This window comes from Lepidochelys olivacea, assembly GCF_965140295.1.
Source record: "Lepidochelys olivacea isolate rLepOli2 genome assembly, chromosome: 4".
NCBI lineage: Eukaryota > Metazoa > Chordata > Testudines > Cheloniidae > Lepidochelys > Lepidochelys olivacea.
In genome coordinates, this window is record NC_140414.1 from 23,426,253 (window position 1) to 23,444,235 (window position 17,983).

Sequence of the window (17,983 nt, forward strand, 5' to 3'; positions counted from 1 at the left end):
AGAGAATGTTAAAGTTACATGGTTAGAGACACAGAAGTGTGGCAAATTCAAGTTTACACATGTAAATTTAACTCTGTCTCCTTCTCTGTACACATTTTGGTGCGGGTTTTTCATTACTGTTTCTCAAATGCTACAATGTAACACAAATCAGTTTTTCTGTACCACAGATACACGTATATATAGTCTCTTGTAATTGTTTTTTTAAATTTTATTTTACTTGCACTCATTTCAATGTCATAATGATCCAGTGTATCTTGACTGACAAACTTGTTATATAAATTCTCTTCTCTGTAAGGGACGTATTTTAATAGTTTAGGCAGCAGCCATGTACTATACATCTTTTCAGCCAACAGCACTTAGATGCATTCGGGGATGAGACAATTAACTATGAAATTAGCTCAACTGCAAATTTAGACGTCTTAAATATTCCAGAAAGGTTTCACTATTATTGAAGACAGAGAGTAATATGCATTTGTACAGCACCTCGCTCAAAAGAGCCCCAAGTATGATTGAAGGCTCTGAGGGCTATGGTAATACAAATATTAAATAACATTAGCCAACAAAACCTAAAGAATGAATACAAATGTCAAAGACTGAAGTAATCTTAGCTTGCGAAAATCCACCCTAGTAGAGTAGCAAGATATAAACCAGTGTTAAAGCCAAGTCAAGAAAATGGAATGTGTTCACTTACTTCCCCCCTCCACTAGTCAGTGCTGGGGTTGGCCTAGTTAACAGGTCTGAGATTTGGGAGGATAACTTTGTCTTAGCAGCTGTCTGTTGCTGGACTCTTACTTCTGCTGCATCTGCTAAGTGCATCAGAGTCTTTCGTTCTGGGCTTTCTTCAAAGTTTTTACAGCCAACACATTTACATATTGAGGAACACATGATTTTTGCCTAAAAAGAACAAAAGAAAGCATGATTGGCCTAAAATATTATTTTATTCTCCATTGCTGGCTCATACACTTAGTATGCACTGGAGAAATTACAAATAGTTAAAAGTTTTCATTACAGACAGTGCAATGGGCAAGAGTGACATTTAGAAAGGAGAAAAGCCGATGTATTTCTTCAAGGCAAGAAACCCATCTTACCTCATAGCATTCACAATAGTTTTTGAGACAGCCTGATCGTTTGCAGTTGCAGCCTTTGCTGTGCCGCCGGTCTGATTCCCCTTCCTTTCCTTTCCCTATTTTGGGCTTGAAGGCTTCAGGGTTTCTATCAAGGCAGGCCTATCAATGCAGATCCAAAAGGTGTGTCACAGTTCATGGAGGGAGCAAGATCTAGAGCACCAGTGCAGTAAGGACAAACCCAAGACTGTGCTGGAGTAAGTAAGTCACATTCTCCTCCCAACCCAACAGGAAAAGGCGGCCTACTTTCATCCCAGCTATAGAGATGTAAAACAAGAAGCAAACTGTCCAGTTTCAATAGCAGCCTTGCGTACATTGAAATAGATAGAAAAGCATGTCACAATGTGTTTTGCAAACCTTAAAGGAGAGAAACAAAAAACCCCTTACCTTTATTGCTTTTTGCCTATCATTTTCATGGTCCAGGTTGTTATAGCAATTGGTACAGTTGCAGTTATTGCAGAATTCACCATTTGCAAAACAATCACAATACCTGAAATAGGAGATGCAGAAGGGATTTACAAACATGGTATGCAGGCATCACACTAGCTGTGGTAGTAGCCACAGTAAACATTTCTATTACAGTAACTCCTAAAAGCCCCAGTTGGGATTGGGACCCCATTGGGCCAAGTACTGTATAGACATGAATGAGACCATTTCTGGCCCGGAGGACATACAGCATCAGACCCCAAACTAAGGTAAGTGATGGGGGTATAATCTACAAGTAACATGGCCAAGGATCAGCACTGCTTTGGTAGTGGCAAGTTTTGTTGTTTTTGCTGGTTAATTTTTTTATTGGGGTAGGGTGAGAAATGGCAGGAATGGAGGCTGGAGTAAGAGTCAGGGAGTAGGAAAAGGAAGGAAGGGGGCAGTCACAGCTCATCAGCTGACTCGTCATGAGCAATAGGCAGGGTATTGCAGGCTTTGCAGCAGAGGTGAGTCTAAATAGATTTGAAGGAATATGGCTGTATGGATTATATCAGGGATTTTTCCTACGCATTGGGGTGGGAGGAAGAAATCACAAAGGTGCTTAAGGGAGGAGCTGATTGGATAGCTGTGTATCTTAGGTACTTCTGTGACCTCCGTTACTGTAGTGTCTCAGTATCTCACAAACTTTACAGCATCCCTGTGAGGTAGGGAAGTGCTATATTCCCCCCATCTTTAAAATGGGGATCTGACGCCCAGAGAGAGTAAGGGTCAGCTTATTCACTGATAAATAAATTGAAACCTATGGGAATTAGGTGCCTAACCTGCCTCACAGGTGTACTGCTAGGACTACTCATGTGCAAATGGGAAAGTTTCCCTGGTGCAAATGGCAGCTTGGCCAGCTTACATTAGCGGATGACACCACACTGCACTGTCTGGGCACGGATGGCTGCACCTTGAGCAAATCATGCGGTGGACTAGGCCTGAGTTAATTTCTGTATAGTGTTATATAAATGCAAAGTATAGCAGCATCTTTTCTCCCCTTTAGATTTCACAGAACATTTTGGAATCAGAAAGCTGATATCCAGGAGGAAACCTCATGTCTAGCACACATTTGGCTCTCTATAAATAACAATCATGCAGGCTGTGAGATATCTGAAGGAAAACTAAACATACATGATTAGTTCTGTTCTAGTGTGATGAAAAATTTCTAAGCTCAGAAGTATGTTCACGCCCACATTATGAACATGACATGCATTATATTAAAAATAACCTAAAATTGGCAGGTGCCAGACAGATTTCCTAATTTGGACTCAGATGGCTGTTATATCCGCTTCTCTAACAGTAGCACAATCACTCTGAATGCCCTCTTCGTCATCCAAGGATTAGGGAGCCGCAAAGTAATTTCAGTACCTCAACTTGATGTTGTACTATGTGGGAAAGTGTGGCATCATCCCAACTGAACGTTAACACATAATTACACCAGATACTGATGCAGGCATTGGAATGGAATGGCAGGAGATGCGACACTAGATGAGGAGGGCTCTGAGTTACCACAGTGAATTCTTTCCCAGGTGTCTAGCTGGTGGGCCTTGCCCACATGCTCAGGGTCTAACTGATTACCATATTTGGGGTCATAAAGGAATTTGGCAGAGGCCCTGGGGGTTTTCACCTTTCTTTGCAGAATGGGGCATGGGTCACTTGGGGGTTTAAACTAGTGTAAATGGTGAATTCTCTGCCACTTGAAGTCTTTGAACTAGGGTTTGAGGACTTCAGTAAATCAGCCAGAGGTTAGGAGTCCATTACAGGAGTGGGTAGGTGAGGTTCTGTGGCCCGCAATATACAGGAGCTCAGACTAGATGATCACAATGGTCCCTTCTGAGACATCACACAGAATGTAAGGAGCCTCAAAGTTTCCATTGGTAAGTTTCTTTTTTCACTAAATGACATTTTAAGGCTTTGTCTACCAGACTATTGTACTTAGTCTCCCACGGATGCAACTCCAGTGGTGGTAGCAACAGTGGAAGCCTTCATGCAGACAGGGTTCAGGTGACCACTGGTACCTCTGTCATCCAGTTGAAATGCCAATGGGCAATCTACCCCAGCATTCCCATAATACTATCACCAGTGAAACCACAAGATTCAGAAACTTAGAAAATTGCTAGGATAGACAGCCTAAAGTTTGTCTCATTAAGTATCATATGCACTTATGGCAGGATGATTTGTGAATGAATTGAGAGCCTTACATTGGAATCCTTTTTATATACAGAACTCACACTTTAGAGTTACTTTAATATTTCTATTTAATTTTGGCAATATACTAAAATATTTGTTAAAGAGAAAATACTTAAAACCAAATACACTTACAATTTCAAACACAGCGATTTTGTACAATTGCATGGCTTCCTGGGGCGGTTTGCAGGTTCGGATGGCATAATTCTGAAAAAGAACCATTTTATTATTGGCTTCTCTCTTTTTTTAAGTTCAGAATGTTGATCCACTGAAATCCCATAAGCCAAACTAGACGTTTCTCCTACAATGTGAGCTTTAAAATATCTATGTCACTGATTACAAAATACAATTAGTAGGTAAAAAATCAAGGAAGAGGTAGGCGATCTGCATGCTATGCTTAAAGAAGAGAAAGAAAGGAGACAAGCTAGGAGGGGACCACATGAGAAGAAAGTGCAACTGAGCGTGCTGCAGCCATTACCCTGAATGAAGACCACTCTCCATGAGGATTGTATCTACACTCGGAGCAGGGTTTTGTGACGCTGTTGTGAATCTAACCAAATCCAGTACCATAGAGGAGAAATAAATTCAGACTATGTCTCTCCCTTCATCCGAGTTATGTGTGAATTAAAAATGATAATGAAATGACAAAGTGACTGTCCTAGGAAAGCAGACAGAGACCTGAGCAAAGGGCAAACAGCGTATGAACCCTGACATTTAGTTTAACATAAAGAGTATTCTGTGTCAGAGATCAGCCTTAACAACCACTGAAAGCTAGGATTTTTCAGTGATCATATCTGGCCAGCTATATTCTGGCCATATGTGGTGACCTTCTGATCCTGACATACCCTCAGAAGCTGAAGACAAAGCCATTTATTGGAGGGGGAGGTGTCAGGCAGGGGTTCAGGATTAGCTCAGACAACATTTGTTTGTTTGTTTTTGTATTTTTTAAATCACAGCAAACCCTTTTAATCGTAAGACTTCCAGAAAAAGGCAGGCTCAGCAGAACAGGGTAGAATTTCTAAGCCGGCGTGGGAGGAGGGGGAGGCATATCAATTTGAAGTTTCCACTTGCAATGTGTTACCTTGGAACTAAGCCAAGATTTAAAAAAAAAAAAAAAAAGCCTGAAGTTAGATTCCCAAATTCATATTCAGGCATCTGCATAAATGGCTGGGTTTTCACAAGTGCTCAGCCCTCAGCTGCTCCAATCAACTTCCAGGGAAAGTCCATGACCAGGGCTCCTATGTGCTACTGCAATACATATAATAAATAACCATGGGCCAGCTCTCTGTTCAAACTCCTACTATGGTATTTGGAAAAAAAAAAAACCCAAGATTTGACTTTGACCAAGTTTAGTGATGGTAAAAGGTGCTGGATTGACAGCCAGAGAAAAAACAGATGTTCTTTATTTAGCCACAGAACAAGAATAGCACAGACAGCAGCCTTCCCACCCCACCCCACCTTGCTAATTTTTCCTAAAAAACTCTTCAAACAAGGATAGTCTGTCCCAATTAAATACATCACCTACCATATTTTGGGAAGATGTTGTGGCAAGCTTTTAAAACTATTTTCAAAATACTCACCCATTGAATGGTAGCCTTGCTTGGGTCTGGATATTAGATGTCCCAGTAAAACCAGTGTTGCTTGCTATAGATACGTATGATGACTGCTGTAGCTAACAAAACACAAAGTATAAATGTATAAAATTGTAGAAGCTACAGAACATACAATGGGCTTTGAAGTACACAGTTTTTAGTAAGCATTTCTGAAACTGCTACATGCGTCATGTACTCTCCTAATCCATGTTTATGAATGGTTTCAAAGTTTCACAAACTCACAAGACCTAAGCAGTTTAAGGGGTACTCTGTATTCAGCAGAAATGTCCTGGTCTGTTTTACATTATGTTTTTGTCCATTTTATCTGCAAACCTTTGGATTGCATTATTTTTAAGCTACTAACGTTATGTAATAACTTTCAGGCAGATGGATGCTAAAATGCTTTACCAATAGCTTGTATATCAGCTATCTATCTACAGGAATGCCTGCGCCCACCAGGTGAAAGCTTGGAGTTACAAATGGTTCTCACCCCTTTAATCAGATCTCTTTTCTTTCTTTACAGAGTGGACCTTGGTGCCTGATCACTGCACCTGTGCTACAAGGGATGAATCAGAGCAGTCACACAAGTCACTGAAGCGACCTGAAAGGTCATAATCCATTCAGAATCAACTTGAATAAAGATAAGAAACCACGGCTGATTTGCACTCCCTTTGACTGTGGTACTGTTAAGCATTTACCGGCATACTTTCTTGTTTCATGCCACGATGAGTTTGGTGCAAGAAATATGAGTAGCAAGACCTAGGCACCCAGGACCTTCTCCTAAGAAGCACACACTACAGGAGCATTCCTCACACATCACAATCCCCTGCAGGTGGCTCGTCTTTGTATTTTTTTTTTTACTCATTGCTTTCTCAGGGTACATTTATTTTTTCTGCACTGGGCCAGATTTTCAAGAGAGCTCAGCCTCTAACCGCTCCATTTTAGGCATCTAGACGAAGTGGCCACATTTTTCCAAGTGCTCGGCAGCCAACAGTTCCCCTTCTGAGAACAATATGAGCTATTTGGATGCTGAGCACTTCTGAAAATCTGGCCACTTCATTCAGATGCCAGAAAATAGGAGGAGCTCTTTTAAAAATCTGGCCCCAAATGTGAGTGCTGGACACTTCAGAAAATCTGGCCTATTGTCTTTCTTCCATTGCTTCTTTGTACCAACAATAAATATCTTGTACCGTCATTTCCCTCCTGCCATTCATGTAATACTGTGTTGTACCAGATCTTTTTTACCTACATAAAGCAGGCCACTCCAGGAAGAACTGTACAACAAGGTCTCTACCAATTATACACAGCATGCCAACAAAAATCCCTGTACATCTTAAAATCATGGATTTAATTCCCGTTCTTTTTCATTCTGATTCTTGACTATGTTTTGGCAACAGACAAGCCGAAGCCCTACACTGAAGGAAGGGATCAAGAACATTAACACCAATGCAGGATGCCTTCTACAATTACTTCTGTAATTTCATCACTTTGCCCCGTGCAAACACCGTACCTGAGTGACGTATTGAGCTGGAAGAACTGCATAGCCTACGTTTCCTGTGCCGGGGGCTGGTGCCAGCACTGTGCCCGGCGGGAGGCTAGTGAGGTTGGGCTGTATCTGTGGCAGTGGAGTAGCTGGCATAATAAGTCTCTGTTGTGGCTGACTAGTAGTAACTAGCTGTGAAGTTGGGTTGATTGGTTTGGGCACCACCTGGAAAGAGAAGAAATCTTTATGACATTGTCAACATACCTTTCTTTCAGAGTAGCAGAACAATCCGTGCAGAACAATTTAAATCGTAATATTTTACCTCCAGAGTCAGAATTTTGACATCTGTTTGCCAGCTGAAATGAGACTACAATATGGATTCTGTGTTGAACTCACCTGTTTGACAGTCTGAGCTGGGACTATTGGGACAGACATCCGCACTGGAGTTGCATTCACCACCACTGGCTTAGCTGGTTAAAAGAAACAATATCACATGTCACACTATATGTACATATTTATAAAGAGTCTCTAGAATTTAATCCTGAAGCAATTTATCACTTCCACATACATAGAATAAACACTTATTTTTGTGTGTAAGATGGTGGGGTTTATTGCCTTTTTTAAATGTATTTTGGTTATGCTTGTGACATTTTATTTGGGTTCCATCCTGTTTATTTTAGTTTTATTTACTGTTCTATGTGTTTTTACATTTTAACTTGTGCACTGAGAGTGGACTTAATTTATAAAGTGATTATTTTATTACAATTTTTTCCAGAAGCTCTTTGAAAATAGAGCTAAACCTGTTATTTGCAGGAAACATAGTACTGCAAGCAATTGCCAGCTGATTCTCTAGATCTCTCTCATTTAGGCCCCAGTCAAGTACTGACACACATGAGAAGCACCGATGAATGATGGTTACTCAAGCGCATAAAGAGAAATGTGTGTTTGGCAGGATCAGGTCCTGGGAGAATACTGGTAGGTCAAAAAAACCTAAGCTTTTTTTAAAACCAGTGTTATTGTAAGGAACAAGGGAATTTTAAAACTGGTTTAACTCTTCACTATTTATGCTGGTTGTCCAAGTGGAAAGAAAGAAATGCAAAAACTAACTGAAAACAGACTAGTCAGTTTCACTCTAATCTATTTCACTTTCAATTTACCATAGTATTAGCACTAGGCTGCAATGTCTGCACTAAAACATTACAGGATTTTATTTTCTATTGGAATTTATACAATACATAGGAACAGTCCCATGGGACCAATTCAAAATAAACGTCTGGCAACTGTTCAAAACAACTGTCTTAAAGTTTGGTCAAAGTTTGTTTTCAACAAAACCTAAATTTAGGGTCAAATTGGATCTTACATTTTCCCCTTAAACAAGACTCTCTAGGCAGCCTTTTCTCCCCTAATTTTGCTCACCAACTCATTTCCCTGGCCCCTTCAATTTATGCCAACACAATGTATTTACTAAATATTCAGTACTTCCACCTAGCAAACTGCACACATTTAAGATCAACAGTTCTTATCAGTCTGTGTGCAGAGCTCCTCTTGGCATTAGTGGCAGTGGTTTGTAAATATGCGCAGGGGAAAACAGGCATGAAATCTTCTGTTTGCTACTGTCCATTCCATCACCACCATCAGAAAATGCATGGTAAAAACAAGGGGTACTTTGCAGCTCTAATCACTGTCTATCAAAGGATCTCAACAGGCCGGGCAAACATTAATTAATCCTCACAACATCCCAGTGTGGCATGTATGGTACTGCCCAGATTTCACATTTGGGCATACTGAGGCAGGGACAGGGTATCAGACTTGCAACAATCCCCCAACAAGCAGATGAGTGGCTGACATTCTTCCCTGGGAACAACAGCATATCAGGCACCCCAGGAGCCAGTCTCTAGGGAATGAGGAATTCAACATCAGAGCACTTCCAAATGCATCCTGGAGTTGGTAATGGGATACAGAGCCTTTCAAAGCCAGGTGCCTGGTACAAAACTAGCGCGTCTGGCCAGGGCCACAGATTTATATCATTTGACAGTTATTTACCCTTTGTGTGTGTGTGTGTGGGGGGGGGTTATATTTGTTAGTGCTTAATAAACTAAATTAGACAAATAAAATAGGGTATGAATTGACACCACTGACCTTGCTGAAGAGGCTGTGTGTTGGTACTAGGATTCTGACTGGCTGACTGGGTTGAACTGTTGGCTGTTGTGGCCGTAACAAGTCTGACATAATGGAATTTGCTTCCAGGTACCTGAATCTGCTGAACATTGGGGGCCGTTGCCAAGGGAATTATGGTCTTAAATTGAGATGTACTCACTCCTCCCACAGTGAAGGTCTGTACTGCTGACTTCACAGCCTGTTAAACAACACAGGCAGCACAAAGTTACTTGACAGTGGTACAGAGGTGTCACCATTTCTATCCCTATATTTGCTCGTGAACAATTCATTAACCTGCCCAGTAGCTCTGTGAAGCATGTCACTATTATCAACTAAAACCTGAGGCACAGCAAGGTTAAGTCCCCAGGCCACAGAGGGAGCCGGTAGCAGGGCCAAGGGAGCTCGGTCCCATTCTCAAGCCATTATACCAGACTCCCAAATAACCAGAATCATTTATATAAGCAAAACCAACTGTCCCTCAATCAAGAGCCAATGTCAAATAAACAAAGACTCTACAGCAGACAGTTTGAGAAAGAGCTTTCCCCAAATTACTGTGAATAAAAACAAAATCAATTTTATGATTTTTCAGTCCGTGTGGAAGTGGATGTCCCACACTCGCACTGTCACTCCACCACTCAGCTCTGCATATGTAGAGCATCCCCTTCCACAGCTCAGTACAGGAAGCCTACATGTCACCCTGCAGCCTCCAAATGGAAATGGAACTGAGGCTGTGAACCTTGAGGCTTTGAAGCAGTGGGCAATTGTGTGTGGGCTGGCTAAGGACAAAAAGGAAGTAACGGGAAGTACTGAGAACATGGTAAACAAGTTTAAATCCATGAAATCACTAGCAGAAGCCAGAGCAAAAAACATTTTAAAAAGGGGAGAGGAAGCAGGAAAGGAATTTGGTAGGCAGCATGCACGTGAAATTGCAGTCAAGGACAGCAGTACATTTAGAACATGTGAGACTTCATTATTTCAGGCTTTTCCCAATCTACACACTGAGTAGAGAGCATGTGTTTATTTTAAATATACATATTTGCTGCTCACCTGACTTCCTCAATCACTGCTTATAACTTTTCCATCCTCCCTATCTCTCAAACTCCAAACCTTGACTCCCTTATTTTCTTCCTCTCCTCGCATCCAGGCTCTTACAAAACTTGTTCCTTCTTCCTCCATAATATTTCTAAAATCTGCTCTTTTCTCTTCAGTCCCACGGCCAAAATTTTGATTCATGCCATGAAACTGTCTTGTCTAGATGGGCTATTTCCATTTCTTTTCCAGCCTTGCTGCCTACTCCCTCCTCATCTTCCAACTTTCAGCAGCTACAGTTCTGAGCAGAAGCGAAGTCCAGATCTACTTATATTTCACTGAAAGCATAAACCCACTCGATACATTTTATAAGAAAGTTGTTTCTTGGGGTATTTTTAAAATCTTTTTGTGCTGTAACCTTAATTATCAAGAGCAATGCAGAGTAAACATCATCTGTAATCATAGCTATAGCTAAGGTGTTGTTTCCATAGACAGACCAATGTGGGCAGAGAATTTCCTCTCTTCCTTTCAGAGAGGACCAGTGTCAGAGAACGACTTTGCTACTATATGAAATGTAATGTGTGTTCTTTAAAGGACATGATCCAAATCTCATGGAAGACAGTGGAAACCTTTCATTGTTTCCATGAACTTTGGATCAGACCCTGAATGTTATAACATTCAGGTGACTTAATTATGGTGCATTGATTGCTTGTATCCAAGCAATAACCAACAGTTCATTAAACAAAGGTTTAAAAAGGGAGCAGGATTTGATCTGAGAATGAGATCTAGGGTGTATTTAAGCCCTTAAACAACAATTCAGATTATCAAATATACACATAATGGAGTGAGAAAACAGTCAAGACCAGGCTGAGTCACTGGTATTGTACAGTTTCTCAGGGAGCCCAGAACTATGGGTGACCTTGTTACCCTTCTGCCTTAGCAAAAGAGACTTGTTGGAACTAAACAAACAGACAGGGAGATAGACTAACACGGCTACCACTCTGAAACCTATCAGCAAAAACAACGAGGGGTCCTTGTGGCACCTTAGAGACTAACAAATGTATTTGGGCATAAGCTTCTGTGGGCTAGAACCCACGACCAAACAAACAAACAATCTCCTCCAAAGCGCTGCCAACTTTTACTATGACTATGATCGATCTATCAGGGATCAATTTATCACGTCTTGTCTAGACACGATAAATCGATCCCCAAATCGACACCTGTACTCCACCTCGGCAGAAGGAGTAAATGGAGTCAACAGGGGAGTCGCCACGGTCGACTCACCGCCGTGAAGACGGCCAGGTAAGTGGAACTAAGATACTTCGACTAAGTTGCGTATCTTAGTTCGAACCCACCCACCCACCCCCAGTGTAGCACAGGCCTAAGTCTAGCTGGTGACACTTTATGCACCCTAGTCCCCAAACCTCCTGAAAGAGCATTTCTCTGCAATATCCAGCCCGTCACTGGATGCTCACAGAAATTACCAAGTAGCTCACCGGAGAATTCACGCTTTAGTATTACAACACTGAGAAGAACTTACAAGTAAAACCAAGAATAAAGTTTATTGACAAAGAACAGAGAATTAAGTGATATTAAGCAAAGCTAATAGAAACAGATGTGGTTACAAATAAAACAAAAAATATAACACGCTTCTACAAGAAGAGAACTTAACTTTAGTAAGTTAATCTTACCGAAAACAGTCTCTCACCTAAAACTTTTTCTGGAGTGCTTGCTAGTATTCAGTTATACCAGGAGCCAGATTTTCAAGAGTCACCTACACCCTACAAGAGGTTTCCTCAGAATAAGGATAAACATAATGTCTTTTGCCACTCTTCTTACAAGCCAGTTCACCTTTGAAATGTATCCTTTGAAGCATAACTCCTGACAAAGTCTCTCTCCCACACTGTTTGTTCTTTGGGGTGTAGATGTCAAGCTGTCTATGTTGATCTTCAGTTAATTTGCTTTTCCTATTGCCTCAGTATGCAAATATAATCCCCACTGTCTTTGGCTAAACCTGCTTAATTTACATCAGAGACAGGGGGAGATAAATATCTTCCCCTCCTGGCTGGAAGAAAACCCGTTTTTTTCTTTGGTTACAGACTTAACTTAAAGCATAATATCAGGAAATATCCATAATTTCTCCTATAGTGTTAATACATACATTTCACTTCTAATACATTGGTCATGAATATCATTGTTTTCATATGATACCTTACATAACATTCTTTATAGATAAATGCCATGACAGTAAATGCTTTAGGTGCACTGTGTTTTCAGGTCTGATAGGAGTTGCTGTTACATGACAATGAACCCTTTGCCAATTGACGGTAAGAGCCCCTCACTGTCTCAAGTGTATTCCGCACATAAGCTTACATATAAGGTGGAAAGCTCGTCTCCCTCACTAACAGAAGCTGGTCCAATAAAAGATATTATGTGATCCACCTTGAATCTTTTATATCCTGGGACCCACACAGCTACAACAACACTGCATGCAGCATGTTTCTGGACCGTTACAAGACACCTTGGAAAGGGATGATAGGTAGATGGCTGAATAAAGTGTGATTTCACGTCATGTTAATTGCAACAAAATTAACAGACTATAAACAAATAAAATTAACAAACCTATTACTGTTGTGAAAGGAATCTGAGTAAGGATGAGAGACTTGCCATGCTTATACCTGTTTCCATCACCTCACACTGACTCAGACATTCCAAGCTTCAAAGTGACACACAGACAGAGCAACAATCATGGAATTTTATTGTACGGATACCTCATTCACAGGAAGTCATTAGAGTTCAACTGTCACTCCAAAATAACATTCAATGTAGTTAATGATATGATCTTTAATAAAGTCAAGCCATTTTGTTTCCATAAGCACACAACTGCAGAAGATCCATACTCTGAGGTCAGGCAATTAGAACATATGGCCATACACTAGTCCTTTCTAATAAGCAGCCCATAAATTTTGCTAGGCTGAAATACAGTGAGGGATTGCTCATGTGGGATGATCCTAAGCAGACAATTTTCTGCAAGTCAGCAACCAAGTTTACCGCTAAATGAATAACGTAACTGAGCAGAGGTGGAAGTCATCAGGTTCAGCATATATTGCCGTTTCGTATTTTAGCAACACAGACTTATTGGCAAATTTAAATACCAACAAGAAAAGGCTATTTTCAGAGTAAAGAGAAGCAAAAATGAAGACTCAGTTCTTACATACAAGGAGACCCCTTTGGAAATCTAACTGTGCTGCTTCGCTTAATGTGAAACCCATTTATTTTGCTTTAGAGCTAAACAAAAATGTTCCATTACGTGCCTAGAAGTCACATTTTTACATTGCACAGATGCATGGCTATTTTCAGAAGGGGCTGGTTTTCCTGCAATAAGAAGGTTTTTTCCGGCGATAAAAGACTAAGTTAATATTTTGACTCCTGATGAGACCCAAAGGAAGTTCCTTTCCTAGAAAGAGCCAGCATAACATCCAATATACCTAATATCACACTTCATAAGTTTTGCTGGGAATTGTGACCCACCAGACAATGCCAGAACATGCACCCTGTGGCAAAACCACAACAATCCCTCCAACATAAAAAAGCCCACGCCTACACTATACAATCAACATATAGTGTGAAACAAAGTCTTTGGAGGACAATCTATAAACGGATGTCTGAGTCTGACACAAAAACCACAGTCCTTCCTGAAGAGAATATAGAAAAAGCACCAACGAGTCCTTGAAGAGAAAGATTTGAGCCCTTAGCTCATGCTTCAGTAACAGCTTTATTAGGCATGGTATTTGGAAGAAGCATGTAACCATAGCTATTTGTGAATATTTTGGTTCATCTTGGGCAAAGCAATCATTGCCACACTAGGTTTTCCTCTGATGAACTGTGCTATTGGAATATATAGCCACTAGGCTGCGCTGAAGAGGCTGTCTTTCTTAACCTGTTTGCAGTGTTGTTGTGGCCGTGTTGGTCCCAGAAAATTAGAGAGACTAGATGGGTGAGGGAATATCTTTTACTGGACCAATTTCTGTTGACGAGAGAGACAAGCTTTCAAGCTACACAGAGTTCTTATTGGAAAAGGTACTCAGTGTGTCACAACTAAATACAAGGTGGAACAGTTTGTTTAGCATAAGTAATTAACAGGGGAGCATGGATCAGCATTCATGTTGTGCTCCAAGTCAGTACCTGGTCTGGGTCTGGGCAGCTAATGATCCAACCAGCAGACCAAATTCGGTGATGAATCCTGGTCATGTGCCAGAGGAGGCACATTGCACATACTCTAAGAAGAAGTAGTTAACATATTTTAAGGGAGCATTCAAAGTGAAGTGGCCAGTTAACACCTCTGCAGTCATAGGATGGAAAAGCAGGGGTCAGTGGCTTACAGATTTACAATGATTTGTAACCCCCTAAACCACCTTTTTTGTCCTATGACTGCAGAGATGTTTATGGGCCACTTCACCTTGAATGACCTCTTAGAATGTAAAAAGAAAAGGAGTACTTGTGGCACCTTATAGACTAACCAATTTATTTGAGCATGAGCTTTCGTGAGCTACAGCTCATTTCATCCTGATGAATGTGATGAAGTGAGCTGTAGCTCACGAAAGCTCATGCTCAAATAAATTGGTTAGTCTCTAAGGTGCCACAAGTACTCCTTTTCTTTTTGCGAATACAGACTAACACGGCTGTTACTCTGAAACCTCTTAGAATGTGTTAATGACTTAAACAATTTGTTTCATCTTGTATTTAGCTGTGACAGTCTAAGTACCTTGCCCAGACCTGAAGAAGAGTTTGTGTAGCTTAAAAGCTTGTCTCTCTCACCAACAGAACCTGGTCCAATAAAAGACATTCTCACCCACCTTGTCTTTCTTAACCTGGTCAGACACACTGGCCACTCTTGGTAGTGAGATAACCTTGAGAGAGAACTGGTTCACCAAAAGAAACAATTTTTTTTAAGCTGAGCTAGAATGTTTATTGGGGTTGTGTTGTCCCATCTTCCTGTTTATCTTCAGCACTGCATGGTGCTTCGTACTATAAGGATAATTATGGAGTGTCTGAGATGAAATTTAAAAGGGAAAAAATGAAAGGAAAAGGAAAACCACCTAACAGAGGTGTTAGTGATGTCTTGTTATACCACACTGCAAGCCAACAGCCAGCTCTAAAGATAGACAATTGAGCCACCCAGTGTTCGTTCCAGACGTCCAAAAGTATAAAGTCTCTATTATGCATCAGCAAAAACGACGAGGAATCCTTGTGGCACCTTAGAGACGAATACATTTATTTGGGCATAAGCTTTTGTGGCCTAAAACCCACTTCTTCATTTGCTGATACAGACTAACATGGCTACCACTCGGAAACCTATTATGCATCAGAAGCTTGTATTATCTCTAGCTTTTGGAGCAATCAGACAAAGAGATGCTGTTTGGAAATCCCTTATTACCATATATAGTACAACAGACTATCATCTGGCAAACGTATAGCAGTTTGGGGAGATACTCGATTCTTTTCTACAGCATACTCTGCAAGCACAAACTGTGGACAGCTTTCTCCATTTTCAGCTCTGATTCCTTTTGTGAGTGAAATATTTGTTCATCCTAAAAAGGGCATGGGACTGGATGCTGGATGAAGCAAAAAAGATTAAGAGTTTGATTTCACTAGATGTTAGATTCCAGTTCTGGTTTTAAATCAGCTTTTGCACTAGTTTCATGAGTGCCTTTGAGATCAAGGCTCCATGTCCATTGTTCCCAAGTACTCGAGGATTACAATATGTGTGGAACATAATATGCCAAAACGAGAGACCTGCTGTATTTTGACCAAGTGTTCTCAGTGAAAACAGAGTAGCAGCCTTAACTCTTTCCTTACTTGTGTGTGTTTGTCCCTTATTACTTACACAAATTGATCAAGATATTCTGCTGCTAAAATTCAATTTACTCAACCACAATCCAGGCTTCTTTCCAGTCCTTAATAAAATAAGATGCAAACCAGATAATAACATCTGCCTAATAAAGCTCAAGTAGCACAAAGATGAGAGTAACAAATATCTACAGAGATAAATAAGTGAGTTTTGGCAGAAGTGCTGTGTACTGAAGCTATAGGCTCCTGCAATACACAGCCTAAAACTTGGTATGAGTTTTAATCCTCACTATAGGCCCAATTCTGCAGGCTCTTTGGGCGCAGAACTCCCATTGATTTCTACAGGAGTTCATGTGTGAAGCAGCTGTACAATCAGGACTTGTAGTGGGGCAACTTGATAGTGTGTTAATACCAAGTAAAATAAAAGAAAAATTAAACAGAGAAGATATGCAATAGGCACTGAATCAGTTTGCAAAGTTATGAGGGAAAACCTCATCCAAGGATCCCCAAAAGGATCAAACGGGCTCACTCTGCATCTTCTTCAGCTGATTTTCAGCTGATTTTGAACACATTACTCCTTTTCCACTCACAACAAAATGTGGAAGAAGTGTCGGGTTTTCAAAAACAGCCTTTGCTAACACATTGTATTCAACAGCCTGAAAATCCTGAGTTCACTGTCACTGGTTTGGCCTGGTCCAAGACTTCTGTACTTGTGGAAGACACCACAGTTTGAAAGAAGAAACAATTCTGTATAAAGAAATGGAACAGCCTTACAGATTGGGGCTTGATTTGTGGAAAGCAGAGTGCCCACCATCTCCCAGGAGGTTTGGAAAACCTCTGAGATTCAAGCCCTACATTCTGAACTCTTCCTTAAACCCAAGCATCTAGTGAAGGTGCCACATAAGTGCCTCCAAACGGAAAATGATTTGCAGCACCTCCTAGTAACTGCCGTTCTTACTTTTATTTAGCCATATTTCAGTTTCTATCATTCTGATGAGACAAAATAATGCCACATTTGTGCAGTTCTAAGAGGCAGGAAAATAGCCTAAAGCAAATGTAATGCAGTCAAACCAAAAAGAGACAGAGGCTTTCTACAGCTAATCAGTAAAACAAGTTTAACGTCCTATTTACATATTTATAGATTTAGCTTCTGTTCTTCTCCTATTTAAAAAGCAGCTGATGGACCATTCAATTCCCCAGCTTTGATAAGTCACTGTCTAACTGCCTGGCTTCCCTCTGCATGCTTAGTGATCTCAGATTTAATAGCATTCATTTTGGCTCTTGGGTAGTAAGACTGCTCGCTCCACAGGTGATGCTTCTGGTGTCTGGCAGTCCCCATAAACAAGAACACCCTGTGACAGCTGAGTGCTCTCAGACAGAGAGTGGAAATTGCAGCTGACTCATGGAAGATAAAACTGTACAGTACAAGGAAAGCCAATATATACCTGAGCAGTCGTATGGTTGACTATGGCCTTGCCAGGGGAAGAGGGTGCTGACTGCTGCACTGTGAGGATCTGCTGTCCTAAAGCTACATTCAGAGGAACACCCACCGTCTTCTGAGGGGAGTTCGGAGGCTGCGAGGCCACCGACACCACTGTCAACTGCCGAGCAAAATGAAGAAGCTGATTAAATTCATTCTGCAGTAAACAATTGCACACTACCAGAGCTTCTTCAGTGCACTGCATACATACACAACACACTTACGCAAAAGGCAAGGTGTTTTACCTTATTAGGGGACTTCAGCGGGGAGATAGCTATTTTATTAGGTGTCTGTTGCGTTGTAGAACTTAAAGAAGGCCCAATAACTCCACTCTCAGAGATGGTTATGGTCTTCGGTGGTGTTCCCGGAGTAGTCTGTGAAAGAACCCTACCTGTAAACAAGAGACACAAGGTCACCCTAATTACTTGCATGTTTGTTTGTGACAGCCTCACAAGCAAAAGGTTTCTTTCCATATCATGGATGCTAGCAGAATGCTAATGCACCTTGACACCACCTCAAAGGGAAAGTTACCTTGATATCATTGGAGCGACACTATATTATTTAGACCATGTTTAACAGGGAGTGACACCAATATTATTTAGATTATGTTTAA

At 40.9% G+C, this 17,983-nt stretch overlaps 1 protein-coding gene across 4 annotated transcripts in view; it reads right to left on the reverse strand.

Annotated features, from left to right (window-relative positions):
- LIN54 (lin-54 DREAM MuvB core complex component) overlaps positions 1-17,983 on the reverse strand; it is a 61,323-nt gene that overhangs the window by 1,091 nt on the left and 42,249 nt on the right. For 3 of the 4 annotated variants that reach the window (XM_084625498.1, XM_084625497.1, XM_084625499.1), the window contains exons 4-13: positions 17,616-17,761; positions 17,336-17,491; positions 8,994-9,210; positions 7,251-7,324; positions 6,882-7,079; positions 5,360-5,451; positions 3,915-3,986; positions 1,512-1,614; positions 1,089-1,226; positions 692-894 (exon numbers count right to left, since the gene is read on the reverse strand). In XM_084625498.1, coding sequence (XP_084481624.1) covers positions 692-894; positions 1,089-1,226; positions 1,512-1,614; positions 3,915-3,986; positions 5,360-5,451; positions 6,882-7,079; positions 7,251-7,324; positions 8,994-9,210; positions 17,336-17,491; positions 17,616-17,761 — 1,399 coding nt within the window. The remainder of the gene's footprint in view (positions 1-691; positions 895-1,088; positions 1,227-1,511; positions 1,615-3,914; positions 3,987-5,359; positions 5,452-6,881; positions 7,080-7,250; positions 7,325-8,993; positions 9,211-17,335; positions 17,492-17,615; positions 17,762-17,983) is intronic. The other variant, XM_084625500.1, reaches the window with a different exon arrangement.